A 22,336-nucleotide genomic window follows, 5' to 3' on the forward strand; every position below is an offset into this window, starting at 1 on the left:
GCCCCCGAGCTGTCCTGCCGTCGGGACCAAGACAAGCGCCCACGCCCGGCCTGCTCCTCATCCCAGAGGCGGCACGTCTGCAGGGTCCGCCCTGGCTGCCCAGCCCTCCGAGGCCCACCCCGGCCGCGCTCCACCCTGGGGCTCCACGCCCAGGCCCTGGCCGCTCTGTCTACAAGCCCCACTCGGGCTCTCGGCCCTGAGCCCCGTCGGCAGGCCCAGCGGGCCGTGGGCCTCACCCCAGCCACCTGCCCTCCGGCGCCGCTCTTAGGGGTGGCGCCTGCGCCCCCTCCCGCTGCGTCCGGCTCCTCCTGCCCGACCCAGGTCCCTGCTGCCCCACCCGGGCCTCGCTCTGCCAGTCCCTGGCGGCGCCTTTGCTGTCCATGTAACTGGCCGGCAGACCCGCACCCCGACTTTAGCAGCAGCTGTGTTTACGCGGGCGCGGCCGGGATCGGGGTGCCGGGAGGAGGGCCGGGCAGAGCCTTTCCGAGGCTCTCGAAGGTGGACGGACTCGGGCAGGCGCAGGAGCCGCGTCATGCAGGCCGCGGAGGCTCACCCAGACTTGGGGCTCAGAGGCCCCCCGGGAGCTCCCCCCGCCCCGCCCCGGCCCCTGCGTTGGGGAGGAGTCCCCGGTGGACGCTTCCTCACCCCTCAAAACGCTGCCGAAGCGGCCCCTCCCTCACGGCTGCAGCTCTGCCAAGGTCCTGGGCGGGACGAGCTGGGCCCGGCCACCCCGCCGCGGGGTTCCAGGCCGGGAGTTTTCGGAGCCCCTCACGCTCGCCTGCCCACGCCCGCGCCGCGTGTGCCAGTGCGCGGGGGGAGGTGCGCGCCGGCCAGCAGGCGGGCGGCCGCACTGGGCACCGGTTCCCCAGCTCCGTGCTCCCGGGCGCGGCCGGCCAGCAAGAGCCACGGCGGCCCCAGCGGGACGAGGCAGCGTCCTCTTCGGCGACGCCACCCGCAGGCAGGAGCGGGCAGCAGAAGCGCCAAGACGGAGCGAGACCCGGCCCAAGCCCCACCGTGTGGGACGCGCCGCCCCCGGCTGGGCCTCCCGTGGACACGGCCGGGTCCTGACTTGGGTCTCCGGGCCCGGCTCGGGGAGGGACGCGGGGCAGCGCGGCTTCAGGTGAGCAGACCCAGATTCCAGGAGCGAGGAGCCCTGAGCGGCGCCACCTTTCCGGGTGCTCTGGACACCCCGAGCCCTGCAGCCGGGACACCCACGGGCCGGGCCCCAGCACGGGCTTAGCCCCAGGCCGCCCAGGCTGCCCTCCGCCCCGCCGCGGGGGGCGGGGCACACCCAATGCGCCACGCCCTCGGGACACCCCGCAGGCCACATGGGCTCCCTGGCCGGGCGAGCTTGGCCCCTCTGAGGCCCGTGATCTGCCCTCCTTCCCGGGAACCCCCCCGGGCCTTGGTGATGGCCGTGTCTCGCCCCAGGCAGGCGCCCAGGGGTGGGGGGAGTGCGGCCTTGGCCCCAGACCGCACTGGTCGACACTCAGCGCCAAGGGCCCGGCCCTCCCACCCAGAGCGGCCGCCGCGGACAGTGCGGGGGTGGCCGAGGCGCTTACCGTCCACGCAGGCGGGCCGGGCCCGTGTGGTGCCCGCGATCTGCCCCTTCCTGCAGGCGCAGCGGGCCGTCTGCCGGGCGATGGTCCTCCGCGGCTGGCTGCTGTCCCGGTCCAGGGTCACAATCTCACAGGTGCCGGCGGCCAGCTGACCTGCAGGACAGGCACAGGGTCAGCGCGAGACACGCACTGGGCTCTGCCCCGGCCCCTGCTGGGGAGACCTGCACACGGTCCCGCCCAGGCAGCCGCCAATGGGGCAGACCAGGCCGGGGCCGCCCGCAGGGCCCCACATGGGGCGGGGAGGTGGCTGCGGAGGGGCCCAAGGGGGGGGGAGCAGCCAATGGGTCCTCGCCTCTGCGCCCACAGTCCCGCCTCATCCACACCACCCTCCCTACGGCCACCACGGCCCCTCTGGGCAGCCGTCCCGCCCTGTCACTGTGCCAGGCAGGGCTGCGCACACGGCAGCCTGAGCCGGGGGCACGTGGGCAGAGGAGCGAGGGGGAGAGGCACACAGGTGTGGGCAGGCTCGCGCGGCCTCTGCGCCCCCCGGGCAGCCTGCCCCAGAGCGTGCGCCCCTGACCGCCTCTGTCCCGAGGCTGCCCTGCTGCGAGCGGCCGGCAACCCCCGCTGTGCCAGGAGCAGACGGAACGCACTAGCCAGCCGCGCGCTCGGGTGGGGGGCAGCGTCTCCTGACCAGGCTGGTCGGGCCCAGAGGCCAGGCGGCTGCGGGCGGTGGCAGCGGGGCGCGGGCGGGCGCTGCGTGGGCCCCGCGGCTGCCGTTTCTGGCTCTGGGAGCTATTCCCGTCCTGGCTGCCGCCCACCTTGACCCTGACCGCTCCCGCTGACGTCGGCGGGCGGCCCAGGCGACTCCCAAGACCGGCTCACACGTCGGCACTGGGGCGGCCACCTGGGCGTCGGGGCGCCCTCCACACTCGAGGGGCTCAGGCCCCGCGTGGTCTCTGCCCAGGGGACTTCCAAGGCCGTGGCGAGCCGGCCTGAGCTCCTCATGCCCCCGCAGCAGGAAGGGAGGGGAGGGGAGGCCCCGGCGGCACCCACCTGGGAGACCCTGGCCTGGGCCCTGAGGACAGGCAGAGCGTCCAGCCCCACAGGACAGGGAGCCAGGGGCTGTCAGGACACTGTGGTGCCTTGACCAGTGTGGGCCCCCGAGGGGTCGGCGTGGACAGAGGGGGAGACAAGGGCCAGTGGGCGCGTCCTTAGTCCTGGAAGTCCTGGTGTGGACGGTCCCTGCTCCCCACCCGGGGCTGGGTTTCGGCGCGGACACGGCTACCCCGGACCGAGTCTCAAGGCCAGGGACACACGGCCTGGCCCCTGCGAGGGCCTGCTGTCCAGTGGCCTCGCAGGGTGGAGCCTCTAGGCCACACATGGGGCCCGCCGGGGGCCACACTGCCGAGGGGATGCGAGGAGGAGTCCGGCCTCGAGTGTCCACCTTTCAGAACCGCGCTCCCGACTGGCAAGGCAGCTGTCAGGCAGCTGAACCCTTGGGTCCTGCCAGCAGCCGGCCGGAGGGCGGCAGGGCCGCCTACCCCGGCGTCCAGGCTCCAGGGGCCGGCCGGGCCGCAGAGACCATGCAGCGAGGCTCGCTGGCAAAGCGCCTTTCCCCTTATCCTGCTGCAACCCCGGGGACTGCACCAGGCACCCCCAAACCAGGACATGCCTCAGCGGCTGGTGCTGCAGATGGGCGTCCACCAGTCCTCTGGGCCCCAGGGCCACTGCCACCTGCTCCAGCCCGGGCCACGGCTGCTCCACGTGCCAGACCCAGTGGGGCAGCAGGAGGAAGCCCCGGCGGCCACCTTAGGGTCCGGCCGCGCTGCCCATCGCCAGAGGCCTGGCCTTCGCCAGCCTGGGGCCACCCCGGGTCCATGTGGGCTCCGGAAAGTGGGCGCAGAGAGGGCGACTGGGAGGGTGGCCCTGCGGGCAGAGCAGAGGACTGAAGCCCCGTCCCCGCACCAGGGCCACAGCCGCCGTGTGCATGTCCCCTCCTGTGACCTCCAGACGCTCGGACGGCTCAGAGGGAGCCTGCAGAAGGCGCAGAGGGGCCGGGACAATAGGGGCGCCGAGGCGGGTCCCAGCGCCAGGGCTGGAGAGGGGCCAGGAGGGCCGGCCCCCAGCTCTGCCGCCATGGCGGCGCGAGTGTCCCGGGAGGGTCAGCAGCGGCCCCGGGGATGCACCCCGCCCAGGACAGTCCTGTGCCCGGAGCCCCACGGAGGACGGGGCGCGGCTGCCCCGAGCCCGGCAGGGCCGAGAGGAGGGGCCCCGCCCTCGCAGGTGTGCCTGTGTCCCGTGTCCCGGCACGGCTCGATTTTACCCTGTTTTGTACATGAGAAAAACAAGTTCTGGGGCCTCCCTGGTGGCTCAAGGAGTTAGGACGCAACCTGTGAAGCATCCGCAGCCTCTGCAGCACGAGCTCCATCCCCGCCAGGGAGCTGCCCACATGGTGCAGCCGACCCCTCCTGTCGCCCGCTGCTCCCCTCAGCAGTGCATTCAGTCAATCCACCTGTTCTGCTCCCCGCTCTGGCTCTGGGGAGTCCTCTCACCCCCGCACCTCTGGTCTGTTCCCCAGCTCTTGTGTGCATAAATAAATCTTTAAAAAAAACAAAGAAAACCAAGTTCCCAGGAACCCAGGGACAGGCCTGGGGCGCAGCCACTGGGAGACGCTTGGGCACCAGCAGGGTCGCCCGTGGGGGCCCTGGGGCCTCCGGCCTGGCAGACTATAGAACGGCTGAGGTGGTTCAATAAACAATATGTGGAACCCCAAGGAAAAGGGGGTCCTCCCCAGCGAGCAGGGGTCCTGAGGCTGCTGCTGCCCCTCCAGGACGCTGCCCCCAGGCCCCTCGGCACCCTGCTCATGGGCACACCGGGCACACCGACGCCCCGGCCTCCTCAACACGGTGCTCAGTGTCCGCAGGCCCAGGACCCACACCCCGAGCCCAGGGCCCCCGGCCCCGCCCAGCGCCCGATGCCCAGCTCTGGGAACCAGCCCAGCCTCCCGTCCTGTGGGCTGGGGAGCAGCGTGAGCCCTAAATCAGCGCACCCGGGAGCAACAATGAGCAAATTGGGCGTTAAACGCGCACCACGGACGGCACGTAACGGGGGTGGGGGAGCAAACAGACTCAAGAGCTGCGGCGGAGGGTCTGCGCGGGGCCTTCCCGGCGGGGAGCCGGGTGAGTCAGGACGGCAGGACCCGGCCCCGGGGACGCAGCGGGAACGAGACGCCCGAGGCGGCCAGCAGGGACGCGGCAGGCGCTGGGCTGGGTGCGCGTGCACAGGGGCCCCCGCCCGACCAGCTCCCGCACCTGCAGGCCCCAGCTGCCCTGTGTCACGGCCTGAGGACAGCTGAGTCAGCAGGACGGGGGTGGGGGGGGGGTGGGCGGCGGCGGTGGGGCCAGAACCGGGAGCTCAGGGCCCCACAAAGAAACAGCGGCTCACCCGGACGCAGGAAAGGGGGGCCCTCAAGACGCAGCATGGGAACCCCGACACCCTGCAGCCGGTGGGGCTGCCCGACGGGCTCCGTGGGTCACAGGCAAAGCCAAAGAGGATGTCCGGGGCGCCCCGCAGGGCCCCACTTGGCCCGGGGGTGCCCTGCCCAGTGGGAGCACTCGACTGGGGCTGTGCATGGCCCCGAGAGAGGACGCACCCCTTCCTGCCACCACCCACGGGCCGAGCACCCCCGGGCTGCCGCCTCGGCCCGCACACCGGCTGGCGCAGCTCCTGCCGCTGGGGCCACGCGGCCGGGGCATCCTCGTGGAGATGGGGCTCACCCTCAGATCGGAGCTGCCTTCCCCCAAGGCCCCTGGGCTGTACCCCAGAAGGTGCCACCTGGGGTGGGGCACAGAGCCCAACACATGCTCAGGACCCGCCGCAATGTGAGATCCGGCCTCGCTCCGGACCCGGGGTCGAGGGTGCGCAGGGCGTCCCGGGCTCGCGTCCAGACAGACGCCTGCACCCAGCTCCCCGGCGGGCGCCGCCCCGGGGCCCTCAGCCCACCCTTTCCCCGGTGTCTCCAGGGAGCAGACGCGGCCTCGGCACGGCGGGAGTCTCGGCGACCCCGGCGGGCAGGCCGGTTCAGGACCAGAGCAGCTCCCGGCCCCGGCGGGGACCCAGCACCCCGAGCAGCAGCGTGGGGAGGCCCCGCGGCCGGGCAAGAGGCTCCGCTTTCCCGGGTCTCTCGTCAGCAGCCTCCTAGGAAACCACGCGCTGTAAAAAGGCCTTGAGGAGACGGGAAACAACAACAAAAATAGCTAAAAATAATGGCAGCTGGACCGCACCGGAGGGCGGTAGGCAGTGCCGAGCTGTCCCCGCCCGTCACCAGCCGGGCGGCCGGCCAGGGGCAGGGAGGACAGGGGCTCCTGGCCGCGGGAGCGCCGGGGTGAGGCCGGGGGGACCCCTGAGTCGTGCAGCCGGGCCCGGGGCTGCGGGGGACTGGGCCCCAGGAGGGCTTCTCTGCCCGGGGGGACCACTGGCTCGGCTGCGGCCCGGGCCCCACCCGGCCCCTCCGCAGACCCCAGGCCCCGGCCCAGACAGCCGGCTCAGCCTGCCGGGCGGCGGGTGGGCTGCGGTCTCCGGCCCAACAGCCGCCTGCCAGGGTCTGCCCCCCACCGGCAGGACCCGCCAGGCCGGGCCCCTCGCTGGCCGGACCTGCGTCCCCAGGGCGGAAGGGAGCTGCACAGCGGCTGCCGGTCAGTCTCCCTCCGGCTCGGGGCCGGTGCCCAGGCACCCACTGCACCAGACCCGCTGGGCCTGGGTGTGAGACGTGGCTGGGCTCCGAGGCCGGGTCTGGTCAGCTCCGGGCTCCACGGGGCCTCCCCTGGCTCCCGCACTGCACCGGGATGCCCCTCCCGCCCCCCGGCTCCGAGGACGCCCAGACCCGGGACTCCTGTGAACACGGCACATGGCAGCAAGGGGCAGCGGGGGGCAGCGGCGGCCCCTGCCGGCCCCGTCCCCTCCTGAGTATCCAGAGGACGGTTCCTCTCACGCGCCGGCTGGTCCCGTGCTGGGCGAGGGTGGGGGGGCTGCCCTGGGGGGCCAGGGCTGCAGGCGCCACTGGCTGGCTGCGAGGCGGGGTCGGCCTCGAGGGCCAGAGCCTTCCCATGTCCCGAAACCCCCACAGAGGTGGGGAGCAGGGAGGACACGGGTCCTGGCCAAAGCAGCACTTGTGTCTGAGCACCCCAACTCGAGGTTGGGGAACAGCCACAGAGTCCGGTCAGGAGGACCAGGGGCTGGGGGTGACCATGCAGGGCCGTCCAGTTCCAGGATCGACCCCTGGAACCTGTCACTATTGGGGGGCCTGGCCCGGAGGCTTCCGCACGGAGGGGGCAGGCTGAGTGGGTGCTGAGAAGCTGAGGCAGGCCCCATCCTGGGCCCCAGACCCCGAAAACCGGGCCCGACGGTGGGGACAGGGCCGGGGGCAGCAGCTCACCCTAAAGCCAGAGCCGACCCATCAGACACACTCCGGAAGGTGGTCAATGGGCGCAAGTCCACGCCCAGGCCCCCCGGCCGCAGCAGCCCAGGGGACCCAGGGAGCCTGGAGCTGGGGCTGCCTGCACCAAGCCTCCCCGGAGCCGGGCTGCTGGGGGCACGAGACATGGCGCTGCCCAGGGCCAGCCGCACGGCCTGTCCTTCCAGGATGGACAGCACCCAGGGTGAGGGCCCTGGAGACCGCAGCCGGGGCTGCTGGACCCGGGAGCCCGCCCAGCCCAGCAGACGGCACCTCCCCGTAGACCCGGCCCCGGCGAGGGCTCACGGCCACGTGAGGCTGGGGCTGCTGGGCCTGCGCCGGCGCCTCCCATGGCCAGCTCCCACGAGGGGTGGCCCTGACCCACGGACGCACCCCACAACCCGGGCTCAGGCCCGGGCCGGCTCCTGACGCACACCCGTGCCGTGACCAGGGACAGGACGTCCCCTACGGAGGCCGGGCCGGCGGCTCAGCCGGACACCCCCAGCCACGCGGAGTGGGGGTCCGAGCCCCTGACCCGCTTTCTCTAAGGAGCCGGGAGGAGGAGGGGCCGGTGTGCGGGGCCTGCCCTCGGCTCCCTCGGACAGGGGGCCCGCGCAGAGGCGCATCTGGAAACGCAGGGGATGCTCAAGGTCACCCAGAACAGCCTGGCAGGCGCCTCGGAGGCCCCACAGCACAAGGCGACCGAGCTTCTCCCACTGCCCAGGAGCCTGGCTGGACACCACCCGGCCCCACCGCGGCAGCATCCCCCACCCCCGCCGGGGGCTTCCCCAGGGGCCTCCCCCAGCCCCTCTCCAGGGAGGACGTCACCCCAGCACCCGGCCAGGTGGTCCACAGGCTGGGCACCGGGGAGGGGCCGGCCCTGTGACTTCCCCGGGGCAGCAGGGGGACGGCGCACCCGAGCAGCCCCTCCGGCCTCCGCTGCCCTCCTGGCTCCCGCGTGGCCTCCAGGTGCTCGGCGCTGTCAGGCCACCAGCGCAGGCGCCCCAGCCTTCCTGACTGCGGGCCCCGCCCCCGGTAAGAGCCACGCCAGCGAGTGCCCTGGCCCCCCGGCCGTCCCACGAGGCCTCCCCGGCACCCCCCCGGGCCTCACACTCTGCCCTCTGCGGCGTCTGCCCGGCCAGCGCACCTCCACTGCCCAGCACCCCAGCCCGCCTGGCCTAGCGGGGCCAGTGCCCACGCGTGCCCCATGTCCAGCACGGCTGGTGGGGGGTGGCCCAGCGGGCCAAGGGCCTCAAGGCTGCCGGAACTTGCCCGTCCCTTGTCCTCGCCACCCGGGAGAAGGGGACCTGGGTCCAGGAGTGGCACCGGGCGGTGCGGGGAGGGGCGTGCCAGGCCTCGCAGGGAGCCGGATGCTCCGGTGAGGACTCGGGCGCTCGGTCTCGCGGGCTGGGGGCAGAGGCCCAGGGCGGCCGCTCAGGAGCCTCGCCGGGCGCAGAGGAGGAGGAGGAGGAGGCTGGACGAGGCTCCACCCTGCCCGCCCCACGCCAGGGTCAGAGCCGCCCCTGCGTGCGCCCCAGCACGGGTGCGGCTCCCTGAGGGAGCGACTGCGCCCCACCCCGCCCCTCCCTGCCCAGCGGCCGAGGCGTGGGCCTTCCACTGAGGCCGGCGTGTGGAAAGCGGCTCTGCCCCCCTTGGGCGCCCAAGAGCCAGCGTCCTGGAAAGGGCTGCTCACTCACGCCTCCTCCCTGGGGCCGTCACGGCCGCCCCGCCTGTCTGCCCGGCCCCCCTGGCCGGTGGGCTCCTCATGCCGCCCGGAGCAGCCCCAAGGCAGGCCAGGGAGGGCCAGACCGGTGGGGCTGGGGGCTGGGCGGGCCAGGAGGCCTCGGGGGTCAGGCTGTGCCCCCACGTGCTCTCTGGTGCCTCCTGGGCCGCGGCCACCCTGCTCCCGCGTCTTCCACGGCAGCGGGTCGGCCTCACGTGCGGCGGCAACGGCCACGCTCGGCCCTCGGCGCGCTCCTCCGGCACACGCCTGCCCGCACCGCCGCTGTCCCAGGCGCCAGACGCCCGGGACGGCAGACCCTGGTGGGCGCCAGGAGGCGGTGCCCGGGCAGAGAAGGGCTCCCGGCGCGGTCGAGGTGCAGCACCGGCCCCTCCTGCTCATCTAGGCTCCGCGACCTCGGGGAGCCGCCAAGGGCGAGAGGCAGCAAAACTTCCAGGAGCTCGGCGCCGGGTGGGCGGGGGCAGCTCGTGGCCAGACGAAGCCTGGCCTCCGGGGACTCCTGGCCATCCGGCCCTGCAGAGCTCACAGCTGAGGGCAGCCCCCTGGGGTGTGGCTGGGGACCGGCTGGGGGGTCAGCCCGGGGACCCAACCCTGGCGGGACACCCACTTCCCAACGCGGCAGGGCTGCCTCCAACTCGGGCACTGCCTCTCGGGAAGGACCAGCAAGTCCCGGGAGGCCCCCGGGAGGCCACCTCCCCGTCGCAGCGCGCCCCTCCTCTGTCCACGGCCGCCAGACCAAAGCCGAGGGAGTGAGATGTGCCTCGGGTGGACAGCAGAGGTCACCCGGCCAGGGCCAGGTCTCCCAATCCCCCGCTCCCCGGAAAGCCTGGCACCCCGACTCGGCAGGAGGGCGGAGCTGGGACCCTGCTGTGCCGGAGCGAAGGTCCGTCTGCATCACGGCCCCTCTGGCGGCCAGCGAGCGACCCGGCGGCCACGGCCGGCCGCAGGCAGCCCGTGGCCAGTGCCGAGGGCAGGGGCACGGCCAGAGTGGGCAGCAGGTGTCACTGCCACCGCCGCGGGTGCCTCCTCCTGCCGTCCTGGAGGGCCGGCGAGGGGCTCGGAGGGCGTGGGGTCCCCTCGGAGCGGGGCAGGGCCGGGAAGTTTCCAGGACTGCACTGGGGTGCGTGGCCACCCCTGCGCTGTGCCCCACTCCGAGCCCCGGCGCTGGCTCCCCTCCCGGAGACCCCCGGCTGCCAGGTCTGGGCGCCCACAGCGCCCTCGGCCGGGGCCCCAGGGTGGGCTCGGCTCGCTGGGCGCCCGCAGGACAGAGGCCGGACTTGGGGCTGGGGGGTGCCCTGCTCCCCGCGCGCCCCTCCGCCCGGGAGGCTGCCCCGGGAGCCGCCCGCGGGGCGCCGGCCCCCCAGCACCCCGGCCGGCTCTGCTCGGCCCCTCCGGCCCCTCCGGCCCCTCGGCGCGCGGCTGCCACCTGCCGAGGCCGCGGCCAGCGGGCGGGCGCAGCGGTCAGCGGGCCAGCGGGGTGGCCGCCGGGGCAGCCGCTCGGCTCGGCCGGGCCCCCGGCCCGCGCCCCCCCCGGCCCGCCCCGGCCCGCGCCCCCCCCCGCGCCCCCGGCCCGGCCCGGTTACCTTCCCGCAGGACGTGCGCGCGGAGCGCCAGGACGAGGACGCAGCAGAGCGCGGCCCCCGCGAGCGCCCAGAGCGCCCTGGGCAGCGGCATCGCGGCTTCGCGGCCGCCGGGTCCGCAGCGGGGCCGGCGCGCCTCGGCCGGAGCAGCCGCCGCTCGGCTCCCGCCGCCGCCGGCCGCGCCTGGGCTCCCGGGGCGCGCGGGGGGGCGCGGCTAGCGGGGGGTCTCGGGCCGCGGCGGCCGCCGCTCCGGCCCCTCGGCCACCATGGCGGGCTGCGGGGCGCCGGCGGCCCGGGCGCGGGGGGGCGGCCGCCGCGGCCCCATGAACAGCGCCGCCCCCGGAGCCGGAGCCGGAGCCGGAGCCGAGCCCGAGCCGCGCGCAGGCCGGACGGGCCGCGGGCTGCGCAGCGGCGGGGGGCGGCGGGCGGGGGGCGGGGGTCCCGCGGGGGGTCCCGGGTCCTGCGGGCTCGGCGGGGCCGCGGCTGGCGCCGCCTCCTCCCGCCCGCGCCCGCCCGGGGGCTCAGGGGGCCGCGCGGGCGCCGCCGAGGGCCGGGCTCGGGGCGCGCGGCCGCCGCACCAACCCGCCGCCGGGGCCGCGTCGCGGGGCGCAGAGGCCGGGGGGCGCGGGGCGCGGGGCGCGGGGCGGGCGCCGACAGGTGGGGCCGGGACGCGGCGCCTCGCGGCCGGGGGACCCGCGGCTGCGGCCGGGGGCGCGCTCGGCGCGGGCGGGGCGGGGCGCGCGGCGCGGGGCGCTGCAGCCAGGCGGCCAGGCCGCGCGGGCCCCCCCCTCCCTCCCTCCGCCCGGCTCCGGCTCGGCTCGGCTCGGCTGGGCTCGGCTCCGGCTCCGGCTCCGGCTCCGGCTCCGGCTCCGGCCCGCGCCGCCGCTGCCGCTGCCGCCGCCGGCCCGCGGAGCCGCGATGCGCACTGGGCCGCGGAGGGGACCCGGGGGACCCCCCGCCCCGCAGCGCCCCCGCCTGGCGCGCCGGAGGGTCAGGCGGGGCCGGCCCAGCCGAAAACCGCGGGTCGGGCTCCACCTAGGCGCGCCGGGCCTCACTGCAGAGCCGCGCGCCCAGCCCGCCCGCCCCGCGCGCCCCGCCCCGCGCGCACCCCCCCCCCCCCCCCGACGGGACGGCCCGGGGCCGGAGCCGCACCCCGCCTGCAGGCGCGCGCCCCTCTCGCGGCCCGCTCGGGCCTGCACAGCCGCGGCCTGACCCCGGCCCGGGGCCGCGCGCGCGCGAGCGGGGCGTCTGTCCGGCCAGGCCGCTGCCCGCGCCCCGCGCCCCGCGCCCGGGCGACCCGCGCCCGGCGGACCCGCCAGCGGGATCTCTCGGCGGCCGAGCGGGGACGCCCGCCCCGCCCACACCCCGCTCCGACGCAGGCACCTGCTCCTGCCGGTGCGGCCCCGGGCGAGGGCAGCGGGGCCCCGAGGGCCTCGGGAGATGTCAGGCCTGGGGGCGGCCAGGGTCCTGCCCCAGGAAGGGAGCCCGGTGCCCGCACGCACGCGCCGGAACCCAGAGGCGGGATGTGGAGGCCGGTAGAGGTCAGACCGGTCAAGCCACCGCGCAGCAGGGAGGCCAGGCGCTGACCCCGGCCCCCCGTCCAGCAATGGGGGGCAGGGCCTGCCTGAGCTGCAGCTGCCCGCCTGCCTGCCCACCCGCCCCGGGGAGGGTGCCCCCAAGCCAGCCCACGCCGGGGTGGCTGCAGCCCCATCCCCACCCTCCCGGGAGTCAGGTCCAGCTGGGGACCCTCCCCCATCCCCCCGCAGCCGGGCCACTCAGGTGCTTCGGGAGGTCTCTCCCCTGCTCAGAACCCCAGCACCCCCGGCCCGCCCCCCGCCCAGAGACCACCGGCAGGGCCCGCGCCAGCCCTCCGGAGCCACCTGCCCGCGCCGCAAGAGCCGACCTCCACCAAGGTCGTTGGCCTCCAGCCCCGGCCGGAGCAGCGGCCACATGCGCCCCAGCCAGGGCCGGCAGGACAAGGAGCCCCAAGACCGGTGTCTGGTCCACGCATCTGAGCTAAGCCTCTGAGAACCGCACGGGACCGTGAGGGCATCTGGGGACTTTCAGAAACGAGCCATTTGCAGGGTCTGTCCGTGCAGAGAATCAAGGCAGTTCCCAGGGGAGCGTGGCCCCGCGTGTCCGGAGCTGGGCAGGCGGCCACCGCCGCGGACACCTTCCCGGGGCGGGGCCCTGCCTGGTTCCCTGGCAGGAGTCACGGGACAAGCCACCTCTCCGGCTGGCAGTGCTGAGACCGGTGGCACCGCTGGGAGGCCAGCCCGGCGGCAGAGTGGGCACTGGAGGACGCAGCCCGTGCCTGACCAGGAAGAGCTTGCACAGCACAGTAGAGCGTCGCGTGGCTGGGGTCGAGGACGTGGCGGGGGCAGCTCCCGGCACTGCTGCAGAGGGCAGGGGCTGTCGCCGGGTGCGGGGGGCTGCAGGGCCCTCCCTGGTCATCACCCGGCGCCCAGGAATGGGCAGGCCTGGAGGGAGGCCGGCAGAGGGCTGCTCCCAGCCAAGGGCTGTGGTCAGGCGAGGTCGGTCCAGCTGGAGCTGAAGGTCAAGCCAACAGAGGAGCCCCGCCAGGGCCCAGCTGCACGGGACGGGACGGGGGTGGGGGGCTCCGTGCAGGGCGCCCCTGGGACACGGGGCAGGAGGCGGCTTAGGGGTGACGGGAGGGAGCTGGGAACGGTCCCGCCGCTGGGGCTAGTGCGGCTGCAGGGCCCCTGGCGCGACAGCTGGTGGCCCCAAATGCTGTGGGGACGCTTTAAGACTGTCCTCCTCAGCCCCCCGCACCTCAGAAGCCTCTTCCTTGACCAGGCCCCAGACTCTGTTGAGTCATCCACGACGTGACTGTCCAGCGTCCACCTTTGTCCTTCTGACCTGCTGGACGGCCGTGGCCCCACGGTGCCCCGTGGCGTGGAGAGACTGGGGCCTCTGGTCCCTCCATCAGCGCACGTGGGCCTCCCCCGTCCTGGTGCAGGGAGCAGCCCTCAGGTCATGGCTCAACAACATTCTGTGGGGAGGCCTGGGTGGCCACTGAGGCCGAAGCCCCACCGCCCGGGAACCAGAGCCAGAGTCCAGGGTGTCCCTGCACGTGGCCCAGCGGCCGAGGCTGGAGCTGGCCCTGCTGCCCACACCCTTACGGACCCCAGCGGGCTTCACTGGACGCCTGCTCCGCTCGGGGCCCGGCAGCGTGACCGCCTGGCAGGGCCGGGACGCGGGCGTGTGGGGAGCGGCCAGCACCCGCACCCGTACCCGAGGGCAGAGGCCGCCGAGGAGTCGGCTCACCCGCGTGGCGGCCAAGTGACAAACAGCACCGTTGCTGGAGAAACTGGGGGGAGGCGGCGTCACCAGAGCACAGGGCCGCCGGCGTCTTTTCCGTCCCCGCCTTCGGGCTCGCCCTGGCACCGTGTGTTCTGGCGACCGGAGGCGCCTCATTTCCCGCACGGTCTGTCCGGACACCCTGGATGCGCAGGGCCAGGCGCGGGGCGCGTGGGAGCCCATGGGGGGCGTGTGCCCCACCTCCAGCTGCACACGCACCGGAAGCTGCTCCCGGACGGGGCTGCCCGGCTCCCGCCCCCGGAGGCTCGGCCGCGCCGGCGGTGAGGGCCCCGCAGACGCCGCAGAGCACCAGACACGCGGGGGGGGGGGGACACGCACGGTGACGGGCACACGCAGAGACACGCAGAGATGGAGACACGCAGAGACACACACGGGGACCCACACGCAGACAAAACATCTGCACACACGTGGATGCACAGCGGCGTGCAAGCGCCCTGCACGCAGATGCTCCGCGTCTGCCCTGGGGCTCACTGGGCGGGGGAGGCGTCTCCTCGGCCGCAGGGCCCCGGGCGCGCCTGCTCCTGCACCGTCCTCCTCAGCAAAGCTTCGGCGAGGCCGTGGGGGCGCCCGCCCGCCCCCCTCAGGCTGAGCCCCCGCCGGGGAGGGCAGCGCAGGGCCGCCGGCCGGCTCTCGTGCTTCGCATTTCGCTTCGGCGTCTGAGCAGGTGGCCCCGCCGCCCCGGCCGCCGCGCACCTCAGGAAGCCGGACTCTTAATTTTTATTTTTCACCATCGAAAGTTGGGGGACGCCACTAAATTGACCACTTCTGACCACCTGGAGGGGCCCCAAGCCCCGAGCTCCGGCTGGGCCAGGAGCCCCCCGAGGCCGCCGCTGCGGCCCCCCTGCACGCTGGCCCCCAGCCCGCGGGGCCCGTGCTCTGCACCCCGACAGCCTCTCTGTGGGGGCCCGGAAGAGCTCCGAGGCGCAGCACTCGCGGTGAGGATGGGGCGGCCCCCAGGCGCCCCCAGCCCCGGCCGGCCCAGCAGCAGCCAGCTCTGCCCGGCCGACCGGCCTCCTCCGCCCCATCCAGACGCTCCTCCGCACTGCCCGCGCTCTGGCCGGACCGCACGGACCGTGAGCCCGAGCGCCAGAGGCCCCTGCGCCCGCCGTGCCCTCAGGCTGGCCGGTCGCTGCCCGCGCCTGCGGCTCCGTCTGGGCCCAGGACGCCAACGCAGGGACCCTGCCGAGTGTGCAGTGATTTCCTGTCCCGGCAGCCCAGGAGGGTCCGTGTAGATGCTTCAGCCGCCCCGTCTACCCTGAGCAGCACCGGCGCCCGCACACGCGCCCCAGGCTGCGGGCAGGACGGACACGCCCACGCGCGGGACAGATACGCCTGCATGTGGGATGGACACACCCGCACACGCAGCCACGGCCCCGCGGCTTGGAAGCAGCCTGGCGCTCCCCCGCAGTCAGGCCGCCTGGGCAGGCCCGTGCACAGGCGCTGGGGCACAGGATGGGCCAGGCGAGCCCCACGTGGCAGTGGTGGCCTTGGCAGGAGGCTGTGGGCCGTGGACGGGACCCCAGGCTGGCTCCTCATCCCCCTCAGGGACCACCTGAGGCTCAGTCCCCACCTCCTGCCATGCACACCGGACTCAAACTCAGTGACCCGCCGCAGCGGCACAAAGCGGGCCTGGGTGGGGCCTGGACCTTGCGGCCGCCCCGTCACCAGCCTGAAGAGGCCGTCATGTGACATCTTCAGGGGCCCCTCCATCTCCCAGCCGTCCGCTCGTGTCCGGCTATCCAGCCACCGTTCACGATCCACACACCCATCCACCCGCAACTTCCCGCCCATCCGTCACCCACTGCACGGCCATAATCCACCCTCCACCCACCCGCCCGGCTGCCCTCCACTCATCTATCCGTCACCCACCCCTCATCAACCCACCCGCCCACGCGTACCCGTCACCCATCCAGCCATCCCTCTCCGTCCAGCACCTGTACATCCACCGACACAGCCACGATCCAGCCTCTGTCCATCCACCCAGCCACCCGTCCATCATCCATCACCCACCCGTCATCCAGCCACCCGCTCATCCTCACACCGTCCATCCAGCATTCTAGTCATCCATCTGCATATCCATCCTCCATCCATCCTCCATCCTCATCCATCCGTCCATCCTCCGCCCACCATCCATCCATCCTCCATCCACCATCCATCCATCCTCCGCCCACTATCCCTCCTTTCTACTTTTCTCCCATCTGCACATCTACCTGTGCATCTCGGCCCCGTCTGTCCCCTGCTTGTGCTGACCTGGTCACGGAGCACTCACGAGGGATGAGACCGAGGCGTGCTCCCCCCACCCGGGGAAGACGACCCTGCTCCGGGCAGTCCAGCCCCAAAAAGCACACTGTGGGCAGGGGCCAGCCCGAGGGTCCCTGGGAGCCTTGTGCAGGCTGGGTGGGCAGCAAGGCAGAGGTCTAGTGTGGCGGACGGGCTTCCAGAAGCTACGCCCTGGGGACAAGGAGGGTCTGTGCCGACACCCAGAGCCCATGTCTGAGGAGAAAGCTGCAGGCAGCGGCGGCGGCACCTCGGGCTGAGCGCAGTGGAGCTGGAAACGGAGAGAGGGCTGCCCGTCCTTCGGAGGCTGCGGCCAGGCAAGGAGTGGCCGCGCTTTCAGGGCAGACGGGACGCCTCCCCAGGCTGCTGCTGCGCCAAGGGCACACCCTCCACCTGCCCGCGTGCCCGTCTGCGTGCCCATGCTCCGTCCGCACCCGGAGGACCCCTCTGGGTGACCAGGTCCTGGGGACGCCTCGCCTGCTGCGTTCTGGCCCGGCCCTGTGGGCGCCGCCACGGAGCTGAGCCAGATGCCCAGCAGGGGTGCTGGCTGGCTCCCCGCCCCCGGCTGTGGTCAGGCGCAGGTCTGGTCCTGCTCCTTCCCGCCCCTGCCACCCCAGACCCTAAGCTCAGCCTTCCCTGCTGCCCAGGCCATGCCGCGCTCGTCAGCCTCTGGGCCCCGCCACGAAGCCCCTCAAGACTGTAGACGCACCTCCAAGCTCTCTGAGCCTCAGTTTCCCGCTGCGCACCGCATCAGGAGGCGCTCCCGAGGCCGTGAAGGCCGCAGCCGTGAGTGTGTGGGCATGAGCCGACCGTGCTCGTGCCCAAGGTGGTTGCCGTCCCCGCGCGGCTCCCGCACCCCTCCACGGGGGTCAGCGCCACGCACCTGCTCCAGCCAAGCGCGCAGTGGATGCCCACCTCCCCGGGACCTGGGTCCAGGCCCCAGGGGCTGATGGTCCAGTGGGCTGCGGACCCAGCCAGACACCTGTGACAGTGTAGCTGGGCTCCATGGCTGGCACTGCCCCTGCCACTCACCCGCGTCCAGAGAGCCCCACCTTCCCGCAGCCCAGGATGCCCCTGCCCGCCCGCACACGCCAGCGCCAGGCCCCGGCCCCGCAGCAGCCCCCGCCGGCCCTCCCGCTGGGAAACAGCCTTTGCTGCTGCCCAGGACGCGTGTGACTGCGCTGGGGAGCCCCGCTAACCACAGGCAGGCTTGAGGAGGCCCTCCCGCCCCCCAGTGTTCTCTGTCCACCTTCCCTGTGCACCCCTCCTTGGCGAGACGGCCACATGGGGACCTGAGGCCCTGCACCTGCCCCTGCTTTCATGAGTCCCTGCCAGGCTGCCCGACACCACCTGGCTGCTCTCCCTGAGGCCCAGTTCCACCCGGTCCCTCAGGTCACCTTCCTCCCTGCCTCTCCAGACAAGTCTGCACCCCTTCTCCAAGGCCTGTCACCCCTAAGGACCTGGGAGGAGAAGACGTCCCCTCTCTGGGGCCCCAGGTCAAGGCACAGGGCACATGCAGGGGGCAGCTGCTTGGGGCGAGGAGGGGCCACGGCCAGGGGCAGTTGGGAGGGCCCCAGAGCCGGTGGGCAGGTTCCCGCACACCCCAGGGAGGAGCCACGCTCAGGTCCCCGAGCAGATCTGCGGCCGGGGCTGGGGTGAGGCCAGGCCCCACCTCAGTCCAGGAGGCCACCAAGCAAAGCACCACAATCCAGGGTCTGGACAGCAATTTCTCGCCTTCTGGAGGCCGAGGCCCAGCATGGCAGCCCAGATGCCTGTCCTGGCCCCGAGGAGGGCCCCCCTCCACCACCGGCCCGCACGACCTCGGGGACCCTGCTCTCCACCCGCACCTGAGGCCCGGAACATGGCCACGGAGCGGGCCTGCCCCGGATCAGGTGCCCGCCACGCGCCGCTCTCCGGGAAGGCGCGGGCACAGACAGGGGCCTGAGGAGGCCCCACGCCCTGTCCCCCCCTCACCGTCCCGTGCATTGCTGCCCACGCGCCACGCCCCCAGCCCGGGACACCTTTCCCGCGGGCCCAAGGGGCCGAAGCGGGCGTGTCCCCTCCGGCCGCCCGCGTGGGGGGGGGGCGGCAGAGCCCAGCCTCGGGCCCACCGCACTGAACCACCGCGGGGTCGGCCGTGCGGACACTCCGTGGGCGAGGGGACGCGGCCGCCCCGGCGCACCCCGTCTTCCGGGAGCAGGACACTTGCGAACCGGGCCGCACCTGTCCGGCCGCCCCACGCAGACGCGCAGAAGCACCTGTGCGGGGAGCAAAGGCGCCGAGCAGGCCCGGCAGCCCCGCCCACCCGGCCCCGCCCACCCCGGCCCCGCCCCCTACCCCTACGCCCCGCCCACCCCGGCCCCGCCCACGCCCCCTACCCCTACGCCCCGCCCACCCGGCCCCGCCCACCCCGGCCCACGCCCCGCCCCCACGCCCCCGCCGGCCCCGCCCCCTACACCCCGCCCCCGCCGGCCCCCCTACCCCTACGCCCCGCCCCCGCCCCCCCCGGCCCCGCCCCCCTACCCCTACGCCCCGCGCCCGCACCCCCACCCCGCGCCCGCACCCCGCGTCCACCCGCAGCGTCCACGCGCCAGCCCGGGGAGTCCCCCCCCCCCGCGGAGTGGACCCGCCGTGGGCGCCCCGGCCGCTGACCCCGCGCACGGCCGGCCGGGGGGTGAAGCCCAATCTGAGGGCAAACCTGATAAAACAGCGATCGACGTCCAGCTGCGGCCGCGATGAGCGTGGATGACCCTGGCCAGCCCGGCCACTGCTCCCCCGACCACCCCGCGGCCTCCTGGGGCCGACCCGCCTCCCGGCAGGGAGCGCCGGGGGACGAAGGGACGGGCCGGGGTCACCTCCTACCCAGGAAGGCGCCAGGCCGAAAGCTCACCGGGCGCCGCACCCCGCGAGCCCTTGGGCCAAGGAACCCTGGCGGAAGGAGGAGCCGGCGGACTCCGTGGCCAGCGCGGCTCACATCCTTTCTCTCCGCCCTGCGTTTTATTAATGCGAAGAGTGACCGGCCCAGCGAGCCGGTCGCAGGCCTGCGCGCCGCGAGGGGCCCACGTGGTGCTCCCTGGGACGCTGCTGGGCCCCTCCGCCCGAAGCCCCAGCGCACCCTCCCCTGACCTCAGCGGGCAGGCGTCCCTGGAGGGCCCGGGGCGGCCGCGCTTCCACCTTGGGGATGTCCGGGAGGTCGGGGCCTGGAGGGAGGGCCGAGCCTCTCCCTGGGCGGGGGGCGGGGGGCCTGGCGCTGCCGGGTCCAGGTCCTGCTGGACCACGGGCAGCGACCTATCAGGAGCTGGTGCTGGGCCAGATTCCGGTGGGACCCTCCCTGCAGCAGGCACCCCAAGACCCAGGCGGGCCGACGGCACAGGAGCACTCAGCCGGGGGCGGCCTGTAGGGCGGGCAGCGCGTGAGCCAGGAGCTCAGACACACCACAGGCACCTTCCAGAAGGCCCCCCAACAGCACCCCGGCAGAAGCAGACTCAGTGGCACCAGGGCCGCCCATCGGCCAGACGAGCAGGAGGGCCGACCCCCGTCAGCACAGGCAGCCCCGGGCCCAGATGGGGTGGCATCCAGCTGCCCCTCACTTCGTCAGGAGCTGGCCTGGCCCCTCTGGACGTGCTAAATATTTATTTAAGGTTTTTCTAGTTGTCAGTGTGATAAACGGACCCTTGACAAGATCAATGAGTCAAGTAAGCCGCGCTAATCTACAGGGGACCCCGGGGGCTCTGCGGGGTGGGGGCTCACTGCACACTCGGCCCGCACGGGGCTCCGGCCTGGCCAGGAAGGGCCTGGTCTGAGCTGCTGCGCAGGAGGGCAGAGCAGCGGCCACAGGGCCGGGCCGTGGAGAGGCCAAGCCAGTCATATGCCCAGGTGGCCCTACCCTGGGCTCCCAGGCAGCCCTGGACAGAGGCCTGACCTGCCTCAGCTCGGCCGGCCGGGCAGCAGCGCCCTAGGGCCGGGAGCAGGGAGGTGACAGAGGCTGAGCCCGGGCTTGCTCCTGCATCGGGCGTTCCAGAGCACGTGGGTGTCCTCTGCAGAGCTCACGACAGGCCCACGGCGGCCACCCCGGCCCGAAGGCCCCTCCTGCTCTTGCACAAAGCACACGTGGTGGGTGGGTGGCAGGTGGGCGCGGCCGGGCCAGCCCTATGGCCGAGGGCCTTCAGGAAGGTAGGGGGACGCGCTGTCGGACCTCTGGCGAGGACCCTGGCGGGCTGGCCCCGGCGGCTGGGGTGTGTGGGCGGGGGGTGCCCCCTAGCCTGCCCTGGTGGGGGCAGGGTACTTGGCCGCCATGGGGGCATGAGGGGCAGCCGTGCAGCGGCCCAGGCAGGGGCAGCACCACCTGGCGTGTGATCCTGACGGCCCCCGGGCCTGTGGTGTGGGCAGCGAGCAGGAGCTGAGGCGCAGGCAGCGGGAGCCTGGAGGAGCTGCGAGCAGGTGCGTCTGCAGTCAGGGGCGCCGAGGAGGGGCCGGAGGGTGGGGGCCGGCCACGGCTCTCCGGGAGGGGCAGGGGTGGGGAGCAGTGACCGACCGCGCAGTGTGTGTGAGGCTGTGACCGGCCGGCAAGGCCCCGCCAGAGCTCGAGCCCACATCCATGCCCTGAGGCCACCGCTAAGTCCACGCCCTGCCCGCTCGGCCGCAGCTGGCGGAGTTGGGACAGCCCCACAGGTCCAGGCCACCAGCCTGTGTCCCGGAGCAGCTTGGGGTCCCCGCCGGCCAGCTGGGGTGCTGGCAGGGGAGGCCCACGGCCAGACGCCCCGCCAGGGAAGAGGACGCCCCGTCCAGCCGGTGGGCCTCCCGCGCCTCCACCAGGCCTGCGCTTCTCGTGAAAACACAGAGACCATCAGACGCGTCCACCATCCACCATTTCTATTTTTGTTTCTGCGCTTCAATTTTGGCAGTTCTCTCCTGGGAGCTGGGGGAAAACACATTTCTCTGCCATTTTTAATCTTCTTTTGTTTATCAAACTCAGCCCCTCCTTTCGTGGGTTAAGGCAGACTTGGACCGAGCCTGGAAAAACAGATTCTTTTACAACAAGACGAAGACTGGGCCGGCCAGCTGGCTCCTCCAGCCTCGCGACGGGCCGCTGGGTGGGGGGGCTGTTCCTGGGCCCGCGCTCCCCGCGGGCCCGGCCCCGGCCCAGCCCCGGCCCCGGCCCCTGGCCAGCCTCACTCCAGCCCTGGCCCTGGGTCCAGCCCCAGCCCCGGCCCCAGCGCAGCCTGCCCAGCACCACACCGGGCCGAGCCAGGGTCGGCCGGGACAGAGACGCGAGCTTGCTGGCGACCCAATGGGCACAGCCAAGCGGACCCTGCCCCCCACCATCGTCTCCCCTCCTGGCCCGCGGACCCCTAGCACCCCCTCAGTGCAGGCGAGTCAGGGGGCCAGAGACGCCCCCAGCCCTGGGCGCGGGTGCCCCGTGTGGACGCCTGGCTCCGGCCCCACCCCCGCGACGGTCTGCACAGGTGGGGCCCTGGGCTTGTGGCGCAGGGGCCCCCGCAGGGGAGATGCACGTACAGGGGCGCCGAGGGTGGGGCGTGCGTGAGCCCCAGGCCAGCCAGCAGGCCGCAGGGGCCGGCAGGCGGCCTCCTTCCGTGCTGAGTCCCATGAGTCCTGGGGCTGCTGGGAGACACCCCTCATGAAAGCCTGGCGCCTTGGGGGGGCCCTCCTGGGAAGGACCCTCTCTGGCACAGCACTGCCCACTCGGTGGACGCAGGGGCTGCTGCCCTCTGACCTGGTGATCCTCTGGGGGGTCCGGGGCCTCGGGGATGGGCTCTGGGCAATGCCAGGAGGCAGATGGCACTCACGGGAGGCTCTCATGGCCGCAGGGGTCCCCCACTGCCTCCACAGCCCACTCCTGGTTCCAGGCATCTCCTCGGACCCCGGGGGTCAGGCCCAGCCTTGAGCCCTCCTCCCAGCCTCAGCACCTCCTGCCCCCGGGGACGCAGCCCGGCTGGTGCGGAGAGCGCCAGGGAGCCCGTGTCTCTGGCCGCCGGGGCGTGGGGCTCGGCCCCGCCGGGACGCGCTGTCCTGGGGACCCTCCGGCCACGGGCCGGGTGACGCGCTACAGCCACAGCAGATGAGCCGCGGAGGCGACGTGAGGGGCACTGCCCAGACCCCGGGGCCGGGAGGGCAGGCCCCGCTGGGCAGCCGTCTCCCAGTATCCAGAGACGGACTTGGGCCTCCGGATGCCGGCCCCAGCGGGCAGAGGGGCGGCAGGGCCGGGCCGAGGCAGGGACAGGGCAGCACATGCCAGACACGTAAACAGCCTCCTTGGCCCTGAAGACCTGCGGGGGCCCCGGCTGCCGGGAGGGAGTGGGCGCTGCTGGGGGGCCCGGGGGCCCTCCCCTTCTACAGCCCCGGCCGTGGGGCCGCCCAGGAG

The 22,336-nt window shown here is 74.2% G+C and overlaps 1 protein-coding gene across 2 annotated transcripts in view; it reads right to left on the bottom strand.

Annotated features, from left to right (window-relative positions):
• TAFA5 (TAFA chemokine like family member 5) overlaps positions 1–22,336 on the bottom strand; it is a 53,628-nt gene that overhangs the window by 11,534 nt on the left and 19,758 nt on the right. Inside the window, exons 1-2 of one of the 2 annotated variants that reach the window (XM_037513370.1) lie at positions 10,339–10,429; positions 1,563–1,712 (exon numbers count right to left, since the gene is read on the bottom strand). In XM_037513370.1, the coding sequence (XP_037369267.1) occupies positions 1,563–1,712; positions 10,339–10,429 (241 nt within the window). Of the gene's footprint in view, positions 1–1,562; positions 1,713–10,338; positions 10,430–22,336 lie in introns of those variants that run through there. The other variant, XM_054695969.1, reaches the window with a different exon arrangement.

This window comes from Talpa occidentalis, unplaced genomic scaffold (genome assembly GCF_014898055.3).
Source record: "Talpa occidentalis isolate TD23 unplaced genomic scaffold, MPIMG_talOcc4v2.1 talOcc4.16, whole genome shotgun sequence".
Classification (NCBI taxonomy): Eukaryota; Metazoa; Chordata; class Mammalia; order Eulipotyphla; family Talpidae; genus Talpa; species Talpa occidentalis.